General features: G+C 42.7%; 1 protein-coding gene across 2 annotated transcripts in view; it reads left to right on the plus strand.

The window, feature by feature from the left end:
* Positions 1-19,573, plus strand: part of LOC121554819 (protein ITPRID2) — a 42,850-nt gene that overhangs the window by 13,098 nt on the left and 10,179 nt on the right. Inside the window, exons 1-10 of one of the 2 annotated variants that reach the window (XM_041868504.2) lie at positions 5,536-5,633; positions 6,115-6,389; positions 6,668-6,710; positions 9,744-9,793; positions 10,473-10,526; positions 13,003-13,045; positions 13,200-13,298; positions 13,618-13,826; positions 16,625-17,307; positions 18,120-18,174. In XM_041868504.2, the coding sequence (XP_041724438.2) occupies positions 6,182-6,389; positions 6,668-6,710; positions 9,744-9,793; positions 10,473-10,526; positions 13,003-13,045; positions 13,200-13,298; positions 13,618-13,826; positions 16,625-17,307; positions 18,120-18,174 (1,444 nt within the window). In that variant the 5' untranslated portion in view covers positions 5,536-5,633; positions 6,115-6,181. Of the gene's footprint in view, positions 1-5,535; positions 5,634-6,114; positions 6,390-6,667; positions 6,711-9,743; positions 9,794-10,472; positions 10,527-13,002; positions 13,046-13,199; positions 13,299-13,617; positions 13,827-16,624; positions 17,308-18,119; positions 18,175-19,573 lie in introns of those variants that run through there. The other variant, XM_041868503.2, reaches the window with a different exon arrangement.

A 19,573-nucleotide genomic window follows, 5' to 3' on the forward strand; every position in this document is an offset into this window, starting at 1 on the left:
GCCAAGGCTCTTCGCACTCTGGGAGGAGGACACAACGGAGTTGTCAACCGTGATGGCGAGATCATGGAACGGGCAGTCCTTCCCCGGGAGGAAGAGCAGCTCCGTCTTGCCGAGGTTCAGCTTGAGGTGGTGATCCGTCATCCACACTGATATGTCTGCCAGACATGCAGAGATGCGATTCGCCACCTGGTTATCAGAAGGGGGAAAGGAGAAGATTAGTGGTCGTAGACCTTCATAAATCTGGTAATGGCTACAAGAAGAGCCACAAATGATTGAATATACCACTGAGCACTGTCAGGGCAATTATACAATTTTTTATTTATAAGATATGGAACAGTTGAAAACCTAATCGGTAGAGGACGCAAATGCATTTGCCCCCCATGATAGGGAGGAGGATGGTGAGAGAAGCAACAAAATCCTGAAGAATCACTGTGAAAGAATTGCAGGCCTTGGTGGCGTCTTGGGGTCACCAGGTTTCAAAAAACACCATCAGACGCCACCTCCACAACCACAGGTTCTTTGGAAGGGTTGCCAGAAGAAAGCCCTTTCTAACCCCAAGACACAGACGCAAGCGCTTGGAGTTTGCCAAACGTCATCTAAATTATGACTGGAAGAAGGTGCTCTGGTCAGATGAGACCAAAATTGAACGTTTTGGTCAGATACAGCATCGGCATGTTTGGCGTCGAAACAGAGATGCATACAAGGAGAGGCACCTCATACCCACGGTGAAATATGGTGGTCAGTAATGTTTTGGGGCTGTTTTAATTCCAGAGGTCCAGGGACACTGGTTAAGATTGATGGCATAATGAATTCCACTAAGTATCAGTCAATTTTGGCTGACAATCTAGTTGCCTCTGCCAGAAGGCTGGGACTTGGCCGTAGGTGGACTTTCCAACAAGACAATGACCCAAAACATACCTCAAGATCCACACACAAATGGTTCTGTGACAACAAAATCTATGTTATGTCATGGCCATCTCAGTCGCCGGACCTCAATCCAATCGAAAATCTGTGGGCTGAGTTGAAGAGGGCAGTTGATAAGCACAAACCCAAGAATGTGAAGGATCTTGAAAGAATCTGTGAAGAGGAATGGTCCAAAATCCCTCCAAATGTATTCCTTAACCTTGTCAAACATTACAGGAAAAGACTCCATGTTGTTATCCTTGCTAGAGGTGGTTGCACTAAGTACTAAATGAGGAGTGGCAATAATTATGAAACCTTGATTTTGGTGAAATTAATTTTTTATTAAATAATTGTATGGTTTTGGTTGGTTCCATTGAAACATTAATAAAGTACACTATTTCTCATGTTGGTATTTTGAGTTTATATCTATAATTATATTGTTTATATTTTTTTAAAGTATTGTTTGTGCGTTGCCAGTCATTTTGGAGCCCACTGTATAGCATGCCTATTTTTCCACAAGAAGTAGCCTATATTTTCTTTTTTAACCTTTTATTTGTAGGTTAAGATTGACCTATAGTAAGATTCGATACTGTGGTAGACCCATTTTGAGTAGCCATTTTGACACTGCTTTAAAAAACATCATATTAGTGCTACTGTGCTATGTTTCTTTTAAAAGGTCATAACCGATAGATGGGAAAGAAGGACAACAACATAGTATTTTGTCCCTAGAGGCAAGATCCTTGAGAAGCTAGACAGATCATTTTATTTGCCGATAAAACATCATTTGTATTTTTTGCTTTCAAGTTAACCAACACACACACACAAACCAAGTGGTTGGAAGAACTATTAAATAACTTATGTAGGCCTACACTCTCCTAAGTTGTACGTTTAGCTCAGGATGTTCTTTCAGGATGTTTGCTCCTATGAGGACTTAACACAGTTTACATGTTAAACTACCTGTTGGCTAAGTGGAGTTCTTACTAACAAGTGCTTTGTTTTGTGTCGGCACTCAGGAGTTGATGCTTGGGTCGTGTTCATTATGGCTCACCGTAGCATTTTATTTTGCAACGGAACACTGAAACAAATGTTTCTTAATGGACAAGTTCATAAATATTTTTATTCCCACATGCATCGGATAGGTGCAGTGAAATGTGTTGTTTTACAGGGTCAGCCAGAGTAGTACAAATTACTAGGTGGAACAAATTAGGGTTAAGTGCCTCGCTCAAGGACACAATACAGATTTTCCACCTTGTTAGCTCGGGTATTCGAACCAGCAACCTTTCAATTACTGGCCCAACGCTCTAACCACTAAGCTACCTTGCGCCTATATTCAGTTAGGACCTCTCTGCTTCACTCAGTTTCAGAGCATTTCCATTTGTGCCTACTGAACACGACCCTGGTGTGTGTTTGTATCCAACAGTGCGGTTTATTTGTCTATCTTTGTTGCTGTTCAGCAGCTTGGGTGTTTGGGACGTGGTGGCCGTCACATCACGATGGACGGACGGGCGGACAGATGATGGGTCACATTTGGCCCATGATGTGGGAACTGAGACATCCGTAGTTCTGTTGAAAGGGGTTAGGGGTTCAGAGGGGAGAGGGGCTGATGTGTGTAGGGGGGTGCAGACTGGGACCTAAATGTAGATATCCTCTTTACAACATGTTTGGTCTTGAGGGAGTTTGATGTTAATAGGCAAGATAACAGCAGACTAGTGTTTATTCTGACCAAGCTGGAGCAGCAGAGACGTGCTGTGGTGTAGGATACAGACTCACACACAGACATAGACACACAGTTTTGTAGCACGCTCACAAACACTCACACTGAACTCCAGCTGTTCTGTTCTCTGTGTCCTTGACTTCCAGCTCCAGCCCAGGTGTTTGCCATGGTCATTGTTGCTAAGCTAACGTTTCCCGTCTAGTCTCTCTGTGCTGTGCTTGGTTTGGCTGCCTTTCAGACAGGGAAAGGAAAGAGTCCGTACTCCGTACAGCAGTCCACTATTGTTCTGCAGTATCAGCATTTAAAAATATTTATAAGGAGTTAAGGACTGCAGACGACAGCTTCAAAAGGCCTGGCCTAGCACACCCTGATATGTAATATCTAGTTTCTTAGCTCCAGGTAAGGGTTATGTCCCAAATGGCACCATATTCCCTACATAGTGCATTATTTTGACCAGGGCCCATAGAGCTCTGGTCAAAAGTGCATTATTTTGACCAGGGCCCATAGAGCTCTGGTCAAAAGTAGTGCACTATGTAGGGAATAGGGTGGCATTTGGGATGCATACAAGGCGTTGTTAGTCAGTTTGAGTGTCTGATCCAGTGGATAGGCCTATAAGTGCAAAGAGTGATTATCAACACAGCTGCTATAATAAAGCGACCACTCACGTTACACTAATCTCTCTCTTTCCTTCTTTCTCACACACTTGTTTATCCAACATCTTGTCTGCATATGAGACTCTGCATCTGTGTATTTTTCGGCTCTTCTTTTCAGTGGGACAGGAAGAACAGGTGTGTGTGTGTGTCTCTCTCTCTCTCTCTCTCTCTCTCTCTCTCTCTGTTGTGTGTGTGTGTGAGAGAGTCAGAGGGCGAGACAGATGGACCCTATGGACAGGACACCACTGTATGTCAGTGCCATGACTTTCTTTTCTTTCTTTCTTTCTTTCTTTCTTTCTTTCTTTCTTTCTTTCTTTCTTTCTTTCTTTCTTTCTTTCTTTCTTTCTTTCTTTCTTTCTTTCTTTCTTTCTTTCTTTCTTTCTTTCTTTCTTTCTTTCTTTCTTTCTTTCTTTCTTTCTTTCTTTCTTTCTTTCTTTCTTTCTTTCTTTCTTTCTTTCTTTCTTTCTTTCTTTCTTTCTTTCTTTCTTTCTTTCCTTTCTTTCTTTCTTTCTTTCTTTCTTTCTTTCTTTCTTTCTTTCTTTCTTTCTTTCTTTCTTTCTTTCTTTCTTTCTTTCTTTCTTTCTTTCTTTCTTTCTTTCTCTTTCTTTCTTTCTTTCTTTCTTTCTTTCTTTCTTTCTTTCTTTCTTTCTTTCTTTCTTTCTTTCTTTCTTTCTTTCTTTCTTTCTTTCTTTCTTTCTTTCTTTCTTTCTTTCTTTCTTTCTTTCTTTCTTTCTTTCTTTCTTTCTTTCTTTCTTTCTTTCTTTCTTTCTTTCTTTTTCTTTCTTTCTTTCTTTCTTTCTTTCTTTCTTTCTTTCTTTCTTTCTTTCTTTCTTTCTTTCTTTCTTTCTTTCTTTCTTTCTTTCTTTCTTTCTTTCTTTCTTTCTTTCTTTCTTTCTTTCTTTCTTTCTTTCTTTCTTTCTTTCTTTCTTTCTTTCTTTCTTTCTTTCTTTCTTTCTTTCTTTCTTTCTTTCTTTCTTTCTTTCTTTCTTTCTTTCTTTCTTTCTTTCTTTCTTTCTTTCTTTCTTTCTTTCTTTCTTTCTTTCTTTCTTTCTTTCTTTCTTTCTTTCTTTCTTTCTTTCTTTCTTTCTTTCTTTCTTTCTTTCTTTCTTTCTTTCTTTCTTTCTTTCTTTCTTTCTTTCTTTCTTTCTTTCTTTCTTTCTTTCTTTCTTTCTTTCTTTCTTTCTTTCTTTCTTTCTTTCTTTCTTTCTTTCTCTTTCTTTCTTTCTTTCTTTCTTTCTTTCTTTCTTTCTTTCTTTCTTTCTTTCTTTCTTTCTTTCTTTCTTTCTTTCTTTCTTTCTTTCTTTCTTTCTTTCTTTCTTTCTTTCTTTCTTTCTTTCTTTCTTTCTTTCTTTCTTTCTTTCTTTCTTTCTTTCTTTCTTTCTTTCTTTCTTTCTTTCTTTCTTTCTTTCTTTCTTTCTTTCTTTCTTTCTTTCTTTCTTTCTCTTTCTTTCTTTCTTTCTTTCTTTCTTTCTTTCTTTCTTTCTTTCTTTCTTTCTTTCTTTCTTTCTTTCTTTCTTTCTTTCTTTCTTTCTTTCTTTCTTTCTTTCTTTCTTTCTTTCTTTCTTTCTTTCTTTCTTTCTTTCTTTCTTTCTTTCTTTCTTTCTTTCTTTCTTTCTTTCTTTCTTTCTTTCTTTCTTTCTTTCTTTCTTTCTTTCTTTCTTTCTTTCTTTCTTTCTTTCTTTCTTTCTTTCTTTCTTTCTTTCTTTCTTTCTTTCTTTCTTTCTTTCTTTCGTGACACATTCTCAGATGATGCACTGTTTGACATCAGAAAACCCCATGTTTTAAGTTGATCTACACCTGTGTCATCAAGATGTATCACTGTACTTCATTGAAAGAGGCAAGCCTATTTGTTTATTGTATTTTGACCCCTTTTTAGATTCCCACACATCTATAGCTAGCCGTCGCTGCCATTGGTTTGTTTGGAAAGCAGAGTGGTCCTCTGTGTTTAGTCACATTCCTTATTTCCGATGATTACTCTGGAAATAGAAGTAACCTAATAATAGCCTCCTTCATTCGTCCATCGAGGTTTGGCTTCTATACTCCAGTGAGATAATAACTCCATCCATCCCTCCCTCTGTCTATCTCTCTATCCCTCCCTTCAGAAAAGAGCTGATCCACAACAGGAAACGACTCGTAATCTTTTAACTAAACAGACATTTCCTGCTCCAGTTGTTGTCAGTTGGACTTCTAGCTCTCCGTAGCTTCTTTCTGTACTCATCCATCCATCCTTACTGCCTGCCCTCTGTCCCATATCTCTGCCTGGCTGGGTAGGCACTACTTTTAAGTGACATTTCAGACTGCTTTGGAAGTATTCTTAGGATTCTTAGGATAATAATTCTGGAGGAAGGAGGAATCCCCACCAGGTATTATTAGTGTCTCGTTTCATGCAGATTGTTTTGTTGTCTTGCTTCTTGTTCTTGCAGAGGTTACCACATTTATTTGTTTGGTGTTCTGGTCATAATTCGTTTAGCCATCTAAGTTATGTAAAGAAACATTGTGTGTAATCTTGTTAGGAAAATAACAAGTTGTTATATAATACAAAGTCAATTCAGTTATTGGATTATTGGTTATCATGCAGTATGATGTTATATTTCAGGCCCTGCCAGGTTTGCAGAGCTTTCCTTCTAGAATTAAATGATGTGTGTCCGAGTGTGTGTCTGTGTGTTTGCTTGGAGTGACTGTGCCTGCACATGTCTGTGTTTGTGTGCACCCTCCCAGTGTGGTGTGATGTAACGTAGCACATTTAGAGAACCGTACTAAACAATGTACTAAACTAATCATAAATTACTAAAGAGGAGGCTTGGCTTCCATTTAGTCTCATGACACCCCTCCTCTCCACTGCAGGTGACTTGCCCATCGCTGTAGCAACCCAGCCTGTGGAGAAGAGGAGGAGTGGATCCAGGAGAGGACCATGGAGCAGTGTGAGACTTCTGCGAGCCCCAGCAGAGATCACCCATGGAAGGCAGCGACCATGAAGAGGATGGCCTGGGCCCAGAGCAGAGACTCCTGGCAGGGCCCCTCTGAGAGCCAGGACACCCAGGATCAGGAGGGTTGCAGCGAGGAGACGGTGTCCCCAGAGCCCACCATGGAGGAGAAGACGGCCCCGGCCGAGGAGCCAGGTACGTTGGGAAGAGCTACAGAGGGAGCAGCAGGCAGAAATAATGATTGTTTGGGTTTTTGATGGCTTGATAAACAGCTGCATGGAAGTCATGATAGAACAATAAGCCTACTTTAAGGTCTTATTGCTCTATTATTAACTAGCCCAAAAAGGAATTAAATCCTGCAACAGCAAACCGTTTATTTAGATTTTTGAATCCAGTTGTAATGGTTATGGACATTGTAGAATAGTTATAGGCATTGTACATGGCTTTGAATTGCTCTGTTTTTTTTCACTCAGGGCGCTTCCCTAACAAGATTGCGAGCTGGCTCAAGGACTGCAGGTATAGTAATGTTGTGTTATAAGGAAACCTCTACATTGACATGTAAATTAACATTAGGGCACACAATGGACAACGTTGTAAAATGTTGTGCAACAGAAAGCGAAAATGAGTGTTTCTTAATGGACAAGTCAAGGTAGTCCCTCTTTGTTTCAATCCGTTTTCTTCAGTTTGATGTCTAATGAACACGTAAGACAGGGCCCTGGTAAAGCCCTTAATAGTGACAAAGAAAGAGCAGCATGACAACCATGTATTGTGTTTCCTTGTATTTGTAAACTATTGTGGTCCAGCTCTCTCCTTGTCAGACATGTTATATTTGCTTTGTGAAAGGCGTGTGCTTTATGCTGCTATCTATGTCTTTGGGAAGTGTTTCCGTTACTCCAGGGCCTATGTTATCAGCAACTGGTCTGGTCTCGCTGTACTTTACTGCACAAGCTGATTAAACAAACATTACCTTGGAACTTAGAATCTGTTTATCGAGTCATATTCTAGATGGTTAAAAATCCCACAAAAACCCATGTACGTGAGCAAGACTGAGTGAAAGAGCAAACAGAAAGTCGCATGATGTTGATCATGAGTGTTTTACACAATGTCAATAATAATGTCCTTTTATGAAATCTTCATGTCATATGGCAGGCGCTGGTATACAGTGGCTTGCGAAAGTATTCACCCCCTTGGCATTTTTCCTATTTTGTTGTCTTACAACCTGGAATTAAAATAGATTTTTTGAGGGGTTTGTATCATTTGATTTACACAACATGCCTACCACTTTGAAGATGCAAAATATTTTTTTGGGTGAAACAAACAAGAAATATGACAAAAAAACAGAACTTGAGCGTGCATAACTATTCACCCCCCCAAAGTAAATACTTTGTAGAGCCACCTTTTGCAGCAATTACAGCTGCAAGTCTCTTGGGGTATGTCTCTATAAGCTTGGCACACCTAGCCACTGGGATATTTGCCCATTCTTCACAGCAAAACTGCTCCAGCTCCTTCAAGTTGGATGGGTTCCACTGGTGTACAGCAATCTTTAAGTCAAACCACAGATTCTCAATTGGATTGAGGTCTGGCCTTTGACTAGGCCATTCCAAGACATTTAAATGTTTCCCCTTAAACCGCTCAAATGTTGCTTTAGCAGTATGCTTAGGATCATTGTCCTGCTGGAAGGTGAACTTCCATCCCAGTCTCAAATCTCTGGAAGACTGAAACAGGTTTCCCTCAAGAATTTCCCTGTATTTAGCGCCATCCAGGTGTTGGGTTTGCGCCCGACATAGTGTTTTTCTTGATGGCCAAAAAGCTCAATTTTAGTCTCATCTGACCAGAGTACCTTCTTCCATGTGTTTGGGGAGTCTCCCACATGCCTTTTGGCGAATGTGTTTGCTTATTTTTTTCTTTAAGCAATGGATTTTTTCTGGCCACTCTTCCGTAAATCCCAGCTCTGTGGAGTGTACGGCTTAAAGTGGTCCTATGGACAGATACTCCAATCTCCACTGTGGAGCTTTGCAGCTCCTTCAGGGTTATCTTTGGTCTCTTTGTTGCCTCTCTGATTAATGCCCTTCTTGCCTGGTCCGTGAGTTTTGGTGGGCGGCCCTCTCTTGCAGGTTTGTTGTGGTGCCATATTCTTTCCATTTTTTAATAACCCAACCCTGATCTGTACTTCTCCACAACTTTGTCCCTGTTTGGAGAGCTCCTTGGTCTTCATGGTGCAGCTTGCTTGGTGGTGCCCCTTGCTTAGTGGTGTTGCAGACTCTGGGGCCTTTCAGAACAGGTGTATATATACTGAGATCATGTGACACTTAGATTGCACACAGGTGGACTTTATTTAACTAAATATGAGACTTCTGAAGGTAATTGGTTGCACCAAATCTTATTTAGGGGCTTCATAGCAAAGGGGGTGAATACATATGCATGCACCACTTTTCCGTTTTTTATTTTGTAGATTTCTTTTTAACAAGTTCTTTTTTTTCATTTCACTTCACCAATTTGGACTGTTTTGTGTATGTCCATTATATTAAATCCACATAAAAATCCATTTAAATTACAGGTTGTAATGCAACAAAATAGGAAAAACTCCAAGGGGGATGAAATACTTTTGCAAGGCACTGTAGGCCTACAGACAGGTGTTCCATGCAGTTAACCTAGATGTTACTAGTGCTAGGGTGAAACCAGCATCGCGATACTCATTAGTATTGTGAAAAGGAAACTAAACCCAAAGCAGATTTTAACTTCAGGAAAACAGCCCTAATGTTGGACACAAACATCATTATGTTGTCATCCAGAGTCACATGTATTTATTTTCCAAGCTTTATCACACTATTTTACATACAGCAGGTTTTTAAAGGACCAAAGAGTTTGATCTGCGTCGTGTTGTCATTTTTGCCATGGAAAAAATATTGTGATACTGGTATCGTCCCTGCCCTAGATGTTACATGAGCAGAAAGCATATAGACTTGAGTAGGTCTGACTCACTCAGTGTAGAAGTATAGTTAGATTAGAGTACAGTAGGATACATCAGAAAGCATATAGGCCTGATTAGGTCTGGGAGAGTGACCATATGAAGATGTTTGATGTATTGACCGAGAGGTGAGGTAGGGAGCTAGGAGCGTCACGGAGCAGTATTAGGGATGTTGTGTAACGTGCAATGTTGCTATTATTAGCCCTTAGACTAGAGCCGTGTGTTTGACTTGCTGTTTTTTCTCACAATGCTCAGCCAGACTTGACTTAGTGTACAGGAAGATGAAACTAACAGTGGAGACTGGAGGCTGTGTTACTGTTCTGTGAGTGGGAGCATATAACGACTAACAAGATTTGCATGATACAGTAGCTGTATAGTACTACTGTATCTGTGGATATATATAGTATATTGATCATGCTTATATGGTTAGTTGACAAATAATAATAAGAAGAAATAGTTGTAGTGTTTGTATATGTTTCTGTGTTGTAGACACTGGTGTCTTAACAGTGTATGTCTGTGTGTCTCTGTTGTAGACCGACACTGTGGTGTCTCTAACAGTGTGTGTCTGTGTCTCTTCACAGGACTCCTCTTGGGGCGTCTCTGGATGAGCAGAGCAGCACTCAGTCCAAGGGTGAATTTCCCTCCTCTACTATAACACCAGTCATATGCTATACAACTGTAACTCTCAAATGGAAAAAGAGAATGTGTGTTAGTATATCTGTGGAGATGGTGTGTGGGTCAAGGGGGTGATTTTTGAGTATTCCGCAACTCACCTTCTCACCACACCTTGCAGCCCTAGTGAACTTTGGAGTGTACTGTAGCCGGCTCCTTTACACATCCACCCACACACCAGTTACCAGTTGGGAGCGTTCTCCAACTCTGTCGCTCAGGTCATCTTATTGTCCTTCTAAATCGAAGTCAGAAACAGAGCCAGGCACGATACGAGTGTCCTGAGCTAAAAATAATAACATTTGGATTCCCTGCATTTGCTTTAACGTCTTCCTGGTAATGTGAAACTACATGGGCAGCTGGTGCTCTTTGATCAATGGCTATCTACAGTAGGTAACACTTACCAACCAGCCATGAAAGTACTTGACGGTAAATATTTGTCCTAACCAACTGTAAATATTTGTCATGGTTTGAAGCGTCTCTCTGTAGTAGGCTACTCTGTTTAAAATGTGTTCAGTTAACCATGCTCATTCTGTTTTACAGGCATGTGCAGGGTTTTGTTTGTGAATAGTTATTTAGTCTATTGTAGGGTACAAGTGCTGTCTGAGGGCTTAATGAAAGGTCTTCTCTGTACTTCACAGGAGTGATGAAGAATGGATGCAGCTTTGAAGATGACTTGTCTCTGGGAGCTGAGGGTGGGTGACTAGACTCTTGTGTGTCTCTCTCTGTGTGTCACTCTCTGTGTGTGTGTGTGTCTCTGTGTGTGTGTCTCTGTGTGTGTGTCTCTGTGTGTGTGTCTCTGTGTGTGTGTCTCTGTGTGTGTGTCTCTGTGTGTCACTAGAGCAATAGGACCTAGGATCACACCACTGCTACGGCAGTTTTACAATGCTTATGAGCTGTCTTGAGAGAGACTAGGGCTGAGTCCCAAATGGCACCCTAATCCCTATATAGTGCACTTCTGTCTGGGTCCTGGTCAAAAGTAGTGCTCTATATAGGCAATAGGGTGCCATTTGAGGCACGGCCTAGAAATCTGTGTGGCCAAACAATGATGAGCTGGAAGCTTCTTGTTGGAGTGCTTTGGCTCTTTAGTTTTTAGTAAAGCTGCATTAGTTCCATGGGAGTACACCCTGCTGATACTGCTCTTTACGAGCGGACGGGCACATGACAAGGTTTCCCAGTCCAAAGGAAAGGAAAGGAGAGCGGTGTGTGATCAGATAGCGTATCTATCTCTCATTTCACCCGCTGAGTGACCTGCCTGTTGGTGGAGGAGTGAAGGGGAGAGTGGATCTATCTCAGTTTAAACTGTCTCAGATCTAAATAGGAACATACATTACATAAATTAGTTTTACTGTCCTCTGGCCCTGCTCTATAGGTATTCTCTACTCCCCCATGAGAACTGTCTAGTCTGTTCCTCTCAACACTTCCCTCTTCACATAGTTTTAGGCTTACCATGTATAGAGCAATGTCCTGTTGTGTCACTTGCAGACCTGGGTTCAAATAGTATTTCAAATCTTTCAAATACTTGTAGCGTTTGCTTTAGCCGCCTGGAGTGCCAGATGAGTTTGTGCTTTTGCTACAATTCCATTGGTTCCATTGCGCCAAGCGAGCTCAGTCAAGCCAGCTAAAGTATTTGAAATGATTTCAGTAGTAGTATTTGAGCCCAGGTGTGGTCATTTGCGCCACGTTGTTCATAGGAAGTGTTTTTGTGTTCGTCCCTTCGAAATGTGGATAGAGAGGACAGTTATACTTGCTAAATAGATTATTTGATACATACAATCAGACCTGTATGGAATGGCGTCGAGGCTCATTGATGGTAGTGCATGCTTGGTGCTGTCAAAGCTGTGACTAAACTACATATTTCTCATTCTTCCATTGAACAGCTGTAGTGATGTATGCACCCTAATGTGCTACTGTTTGTTGTTGGTCTCTTTGAGAGATGGGGTCAGTCAGGTTTTGTACTTGCCCGGATGGTTGCACACCACACATTACTATTGTGTTTGTGCAGACCAGAGACGGTGGGTGGTAGCTAGTGTGTTGTGTTGGGGTTGGCTCCTGTTATGGTCTGTTCTGACCTGCTTAGTCTCAGGTTGCGTCCCAAATGGCACCCTATTCCCTATATAGGTGTCTGGTCAAAACTAGTGCACTATGTAGGGAATAGGGTGCCATTTGGGACGTACAACACAGTGAAGCAAAGCAAAGGGACCTAGTCATACCTGAGATCAATCTTCCATTGTGTCCATGTCATGCTACAAGTCTCAACAGGCACCTGTATGAGGGTCCTCCTTCCTTCTGGCTCCAATCCACTCGTTCAGTGAGTGGCAACAACTTACTGTTAACAGGCTAACACGCACAACAATAGTCATTCAATGGAAAAGCATACTTTGATGATTATCCTGCTCTTTGAGGCTGAAGAACCAGTTAGGCTGATTGAGTTTGTTCAGTTTCAGGCAGTTGACAGACAATGTGTACTCTCTGGTCTCTGTCTTCACCAGACCTGGGTTCAAGTACTATTAGAAATCGTTTAAATACTGTCAGCGTTTGATCTAGCCTGCCTGGAGTGCCAGATGGGCGGGGTTTACAGTTGTGGGGACGATTCTATTGGTCCATCAAGCCAAGCAAGCTCAACCAAGCACAAATAAAGTATTTGAAATGATTTTGAATAGTGTTTGATCCCAGCTCTGGTCTCCACACTAAGGCTTCTGGGGATTGCCTAGTCCTCAGTTTGCATTCTTTGTGTCACTAAGATAACCTGGAAGAAGCCATCAGACTGAGAGCAGGATTTTCTCCTGACAAATGAGGCCAGTCCAAACTTCAGGAGGACTCTCTCTGTCTCTACTGTACTCAAACCATAATTCTGTCATTATGTTCCTCGCTGTCTGAGGCTTTTGTTATTTTCTGCAAAAGCAAATCATTCTGTTGTCCTTAATCGCAAGTCCTTGATTTTCTTTTTTACAAAGGTAAACATTTGATGCTTTTATAGCCGTATTTTCGACAGTGTAAATAGATTGATTTTGACAGATGGACTTTGAAGAGAAATGAGGGAATCAGCAATTACTGTATATAGTCAGTTTACCAAAGCACCTGTATTCAACTCGATCTTCCTCCTTCCCCCCTCTTTCCCATCTTTCCTTCTCCCTCCCCTCTCTCTCTTTCTCTTTAACCTCCCTGCAGCCAACCACCTTCAGCCCAACAGTGCCAAAGCAGAGACACCCTGGTAAGTGAGACTGTGAGACCCCCCTTTATGCTATTGGCCACTCCTCACCCCCTCAGTCCTCACCCCCTCAGTTCAGTCTTATGCAGTAGTCTTACTGCCTGTGGCTGTGGTGTGACTAGTGTACTGATCACTGCATGCCCACTCTGCTCTTCAGCTATGGAATGCCTGCGAAGGACAAGAGGAGCCAGTTCCGGCAGAAAGGCAGGAGTATGAACTCAACAGGATCAGGGAAGAGCAGCACCACTGTGTCCAGGTGAGCAGACAGGTAGACAGGCCCTGAGCCAAGAGCTGTGGATTGGGGATGACAATCCCTGTAACTGGGAAATTTCAGGTCAGGTCCCAAGAAAGACCGAACAGCAGACATATATAATAGATCAAGTTTAATACAATATTGGGGCTGACGTTAGCCAAAATGTTCTGAGTTTGAGGTACTCTGTTTAAGCTCAGGTTTTTCATTTGACTTAACCACACTAGCTACATAATTTGCTGTATAATGCCTTTATGTATGCTTTCGTACTTGGATACCTGTAATACTTAGCTATGCGTTTGTTTGTGTGTTCTATTCTATCCAGTGTGTCTGAGTTGTTGGACCTGTATGAAGAGGATCCAGAAGAGATCCTGTATAATCTGGGGTTCGGCCAGGAGGAGCCGGACATCGCCTCTAAGATCCCCCCGCGCTTCTTCAACAGCTCCTCCGGCGCTAAGGGCATTGACATCAAGGTCTATCTGGGAGCACAGCTACAACGCATGGAGATGGAGAACCCCAACTATGCCCTGACAAGTACAATCTTTCTTTACCTCACATTTTTTCATACGCTTGATCTCTTCCTCTCTTTCTGTCGGTTTCTCTTCCGTCGTCTCTTTCTTTGTCTCTCGTTTTCGTTCTCTTGCTTTCTTTCTGTCTCTTTTTTTCCCTTCCCCTCTTTCTTCGAGCTGTGAAAACACTGTATGGCCTGAAAACACTGATCATATTGCTGTTCGCTGCCATAAAATGGTCCGACAGACAGCCATGTCCTGGCATGTATGTACATGCAGACCAACAGGTAGTGATGAAGGAATATGGAAAGAATGAGTTGTGGTGATGAGTGTCATCTGGAGGGCGACGCAGCGAGGGGATGGGTACGGTGGTGTGGTGGTGATGAGTGTCATCTGGAGGGCGGCGCAGCGGGGGGTTGGGTACGGTGGTGTGGTGGTGATGGTAGGTGGTGTAATGCATGATGGGTGGTAGGGGTGGGGTGGGGTGGGTTATGGTTGGAATGGATTGTTGGGATGTGGTGGTGAGGTAGGGATAGTGATGGGGGAAAAATGTATACGGTTACATATCGCAATATTATTTTGGACGATAATATATCAATACTTTGACTCCAAGTATCGATTTGTAATTTTAAAAAACTACAATTTCTAGGTAGCATTAGCTAGTGCTAGTCTGCTGTACCTACGCCAAAACTCTGGTATTTTTTATCCTGCAGCTTGTTCTCCACCTTTTTTAAATAGTGAGCCAAAATGTTTTCGGCACTTTTTTCCATGACTGATCAAAACTTTCTCAGACCTATAGTGAGCAATATGTTTGGAACATCAAATCGCAATAAAATCGTAGTATCGAATAGCATTACATATAGAATCGAGAAAAGCAACACGTATCGTATCGGCACCTAAGTATGGTGATAATATCGTATAGTGAGGTCCCTGGCAATTCCCAGCCCTAGTTACATGTAGGGGTAGTCTGGTAGCTTTGTAGGTGGTGTAATAATGAATGGCACACCATCAGTCAATGGGTTCCGTTCCCACCGAGCCATTGCATTGTGGGTAGATTTCTTGTTCTTCTCTTCTTCCTTTTGGCAGATTTAGCTTCTGTCTGCCAAACAAGTACATGTAGATCTGGGGGCCTGGGCTGGAAGCTGAGATGGAGAGAGTGAGGGCCCATTCCAGTGCAGCTGGGTGAACAGAGCCGCAGCACAAGGAAGCCTTTGTCTTCTATTGGGCAAACAGTGTGGTGAGCAGAGCGGCAGTGAGAGAGACAGGGTGCACCAAAGTAGTGCACTATATAGGGAATAGGGTGCCATTTAGCACACCCCCTGAGAGAGATGGATAGGAGGACCTGATTCTTCTCTGTATTCTGCTCACATCGGGCCTCACACACATTGGGCCTTGGTCTGTTCAGTCTGCCAGAGCACACAGCACCATGCACCGACCGCTTTACTCTTTATTAGCCCATATTAGCATAACTCTTGCTGTCGGAGACCGAGCTGTGTGTGTGTGTGTGTGTGTGAGTGTGAGAGATCTGAGTGGGGGACAAAGCAGCCGCTCTGCAGCCTGGCTGACCAGCCAGAGAGGAACAGGAGGGGGACAGAGAGGGAGTGGCCTCAGCCTTGTAACAGCACTCTTTTGTGTTGTCTTTAAACTGTTGGACTGAGGCCCAGTAAGCACTGTTGTTGTAGCAGCTCTCGAGTCAGTTTCATCTTCATCTGGTCTAGATTAGATGTTAAAAGGGGGGATGAGTATCTGTCTCTTCAATCCCTTTTGAAGTTTCACCCCTCCTTTAAGTTAATGTTTAGGAGTTTTTGTCTACCTTTTGAGTTGTTGTTGAGCTGCAGCAGCCCCACCACTAACTGGAGGTCCTGCTCTTTGTTTCATAACAGTGGACTGACTTGACTTAAAGCACACTGAGCACAGGCAACTTTGCAGGGATTTAGGAGTCGGAACTTCTAAGGGTTCTAGGGATCATAGATCAGTGAGCAAGGTTCAGGCTCTGGAATTTAGAATTTCCATGCTGCTGTCTGTTTCAGTGATGTTCCAGAATGTACTGCAGTTAGTAGCTCAAAGCCCTGGAACAGCTGTGGAGCCCTTCCCTCCTCCTCTTCTCTTCAATGTCATGTTGATTTTTCTTATGTAAGTCCTGTTTTCTCTTCCTGAGAGCGTGCCTGGGGTTCTGACTGTGAGCAGCTAAAAGGGATGTGTCGCTCTCATAATAAATATAAAGGCCTTGTGAAGTTTTCACTTCCTATATCTGTCTTCTTCTGTGGTCTTATTCTGCGGAGTCAGCTGTGGTCAGGAATCAGGAAGAGACTGGGTTCTGGGCTCAGAGAGATAATGGCCAGAGGAAGTATTGGTTACTGACTTGTAGAAGTATATTAATCGCTTACATGCATGTGGAGGGGATACATATCATGGTGACTGACGTACTTAGTCACTCGGAATGTTGTGTTATGTCATTTATGACACTGTAAAAGTGGGTAGGTTTATTCTCTTGAATGTCACTGCGATGAAAGATCATGGGAATTATGGTTGCCCTGTGACATGCCTATCTGAGCCCATGGAGTTGGTCTTAACGGCAGGATGCAGCTTTTGCTTTCATCATCTTCCAAACTAACTACACCCATGATGATGGCTGAATAAGAGGGGAAATATTCCCAGGTGTTCTGGGGACTAGCTAGCTAGAGCCTTTGGTCAAAAGACTCAGCAGGCCATTGTTGCTATTTTCACATTCTTAGTTTCCTCTTTATCAAGTTTATCAAGTCTTATTCTTTCCCCAAAGGTTGTGTTTTAATTCTAGTTTCCTCTCTTTATTTCCCCCCAAAGGTCGTTTCCGTCAGATCGAGGTCCTGACCACTGTGGCGAACGAGTTCTTCCATCTCTACTCCCAGGTCTCCGGCCAGTCCGTCCAGAAGATCTGCAGCCTGGATGGGGAACCCCTCACCATTGTCCCTCCTTCTCCTCTGAAGAGGAACAACTCAGCCCTGAACGCAGCCAAGATCCTGAAGAAGACAATCACTAAACACAACCTGCTGGGTGGGTTGGGGGAGGGGGGCTCTCCTAAAATCACAGCCCTGTCTACTACAGAGAAACTGGAAGACCATGTGAATCCAGGTACAGGGGACAGCGCCGTCATAACTGACTCCGACCACAAGGGTGAGCTCAAGCAGAAGGCCTTTAGGAAGAAGGACTCTCCATCTCTGGCCACGGTGACTGAGGAGAGCCAATCTGGAGGCAGCACTGAGGCCCCCCTGAGCGTCAACGGAGACCACCCTGGAGTGAATGGAGACCACCCTGGAGTGAATGGAGATGGCCAAGCATTGACCCAGGAGGGTGAGTTGAGCCTGTCCAACGAGGCCGACTTGGAGAAGGAGCACCAGGACATCCAACTGAAGGGACAGCGAGCAATCACATCAACGCCAGACAAGGAACCGAACTACAGCCTGCTGCCCAACCCTCACATCGCCCACCTCCGCACACAGACCAAGGACTCCTTTGAGATGGAAGAGGTAGGGCCATACTCACACAAGGGTTGAGGTGGGGTTCAATTCTTGGCTTAGTTGTACTGTTCTCCTGCTCTTCCAGTTCAGTATAAGTTTTGACTGCACAAAGAAGGTTGGGGAGAGGGGGTTCAATTCTAGGCTTAGCAGTATTGTCCTCCCAGTTTGAGATGGAGGTAGGATCGTCCGCACAAACACAGGGTTGAGGAGAGTGGTTACATTCTTGGCTGAGCTTAGTTATACTGCCCTCTCAGTTCAATGGAAGTTTTGTTTTGTTTTGTTTGGGGTTGCTTACAGGGTTTGAGAAGGGGGTTCAATTCTGATCGTAGTACTGCCCTCAGTTCAATACAAAGTTGTGTTTTCTTAGCTTTCATCTCTTGGTTCTCAGACTGGTGAGTTTCCCACAATCCTGGTTTTAGCTGTCCTAGCAGATATTGTGAGAAAAGCGAAGGACACGAACTCCAGCTTATAAATAAGTTAGAACTGTAAGAGAGAGCATATGGAGGACCCTGTAGGGTAAGTTATTATTGTGGCTTGATTGGCAGTTTTCCCCCTTCCTCTCTCCAGATCTTACAGAACAGGGTTGTTATAGTTACGATAACTGGAAGGGGGTGTATGTATCAGAAGTGTGTCAGTGTAGAAATGCCCTTAGGGGGAAAAAAGGCACAGCTCACTCTTCAAGTTTAAAATATGACTTGTTTAAAATCATTGCGACCTGTTGGAATTCATCTAAAAAATAATAGTGTAGAAATTGCCCCAAAGTTTTTTTCTATCTTTGTTTTCTTTCTGTCTCTGTCACTGTGTCTCTGTCTATCTTTCAGGTTCAGAGTAATGAGGATGAGGCTGGGACACACAGCAGCTCTAGAGCTGGCAGAGGTGAGTCTGGCCTGCATATTATATGCCTTGTAACACAGTATAGAGGCTCATACATGCTTATAACAAATCATAAAGCATTATACCTTTTTAACTGGATGTAAAGTGTTACTGACCTTTCCATAGTGGATATCCACTAATATGAAAAATCACGTTGTTACATTAAAAAAAATATGTTCTCTGCTTCGTCAGTAGAATTAGTTAACTTGTCATAATCACCCATCTCTCAAATATTCAATAACATTTTGTGACTTATGGCAGGTAATTAAATACCTAAGGTAATTTTCTAACTTGAGTGTACTCTGATGAAATGTTCCATAGTGGCCTTTTAGACTAAAAAAGCCTTATAGAAAAAAAGACACTATCCTGTCCAGTTTTGTCTACCGATAACTAATTGTAGCATAAGTTTTAGATTAGTGAAGTCAGGGAAGATATTTAGGGATGCATCTTGAGTATGGTGATTGAATTATGTTTAATTTAGCTTTTATTTCTAAGAACATTGGTACTTAGAACACATGGACCCATGACAATCCATTAAAAGTGAGTGACCCATCTAAAACAGAGGGCCGTTTGTAGATAAAAACCTTGAATAACAACTAAGCATATTTCTTTTCCGACTGACCATGATAATCTATTAGAACATAGAGCCTCAGGGGTGTGCTCTTTAGGGAATCACTATACTCCAGACCACACTATTTACCAAGCGTTTTCATCTATATTTTTTGTAGCTGTCTATTCACCACCACAAACCGATGCTGGCACTAAGACCGCATTCAACGAGCTGTATGCCATAAGCAAACAAGACAATGCTCATCCAGAGGCGGCGTGCCTAGTGGCCGGGGACTTTAATGCAGGGAAACTTAAATCCATTTAACCTAATTTCTACCAGCATGTGCAACCAGAGGGGAAATAAAACTCTAGACCACCTTTACTCCACACACAGATATGCTTACAAAGCTCTCCCTCGCCCTCCATTTGGCAAATCTGACCATAATTCTATCCTCCTTATTCCTGCTTACAAGCAAAAACTAAAGCAGGAAGTACCAGTGACTCGCTCAATACGGAAGTGGTCAGATGACGCAGATGCTAAGCTACAGGACTGTTTTGCTAGCACAGACTGGAATATGTTCCGGGATTCATCCGATGGCATTGAGGAGTACACCACCTCAGTCACCGGCTTCATCAGTAAGTGCATCGATGATGTCATCCCCACAGTGACCGTACGTACATACTCCAACCAGAAACCATGAATTACTGTCAACATCCGCACTGAGCTACAGGGTAGAGCTGCCGCTTTCAAGGAGTGGGACTCTAACCCGGACGCTTATAAGAAATCCCGCTATGCCTTCCGACGAACCATCAAACAGGCAAAGAGTCAATACAGGACTAAGATTGAATCCTA

The sequence above is a fragment of the Coregonus clupeaformis genome, chromosome 40 (genome assembly GCF_020615455.1).
Source record: "Coregonus clupeaformis isolate EN_2021a chromosome 40, ASM2061545v1, whole genome shotgun sequence".
NCBI lineage: Eukaryota > Metazoa > Chordata > Actinopteri > Salmoniformes > Salmonidae > Coregonus > Coregonus clupeaformis.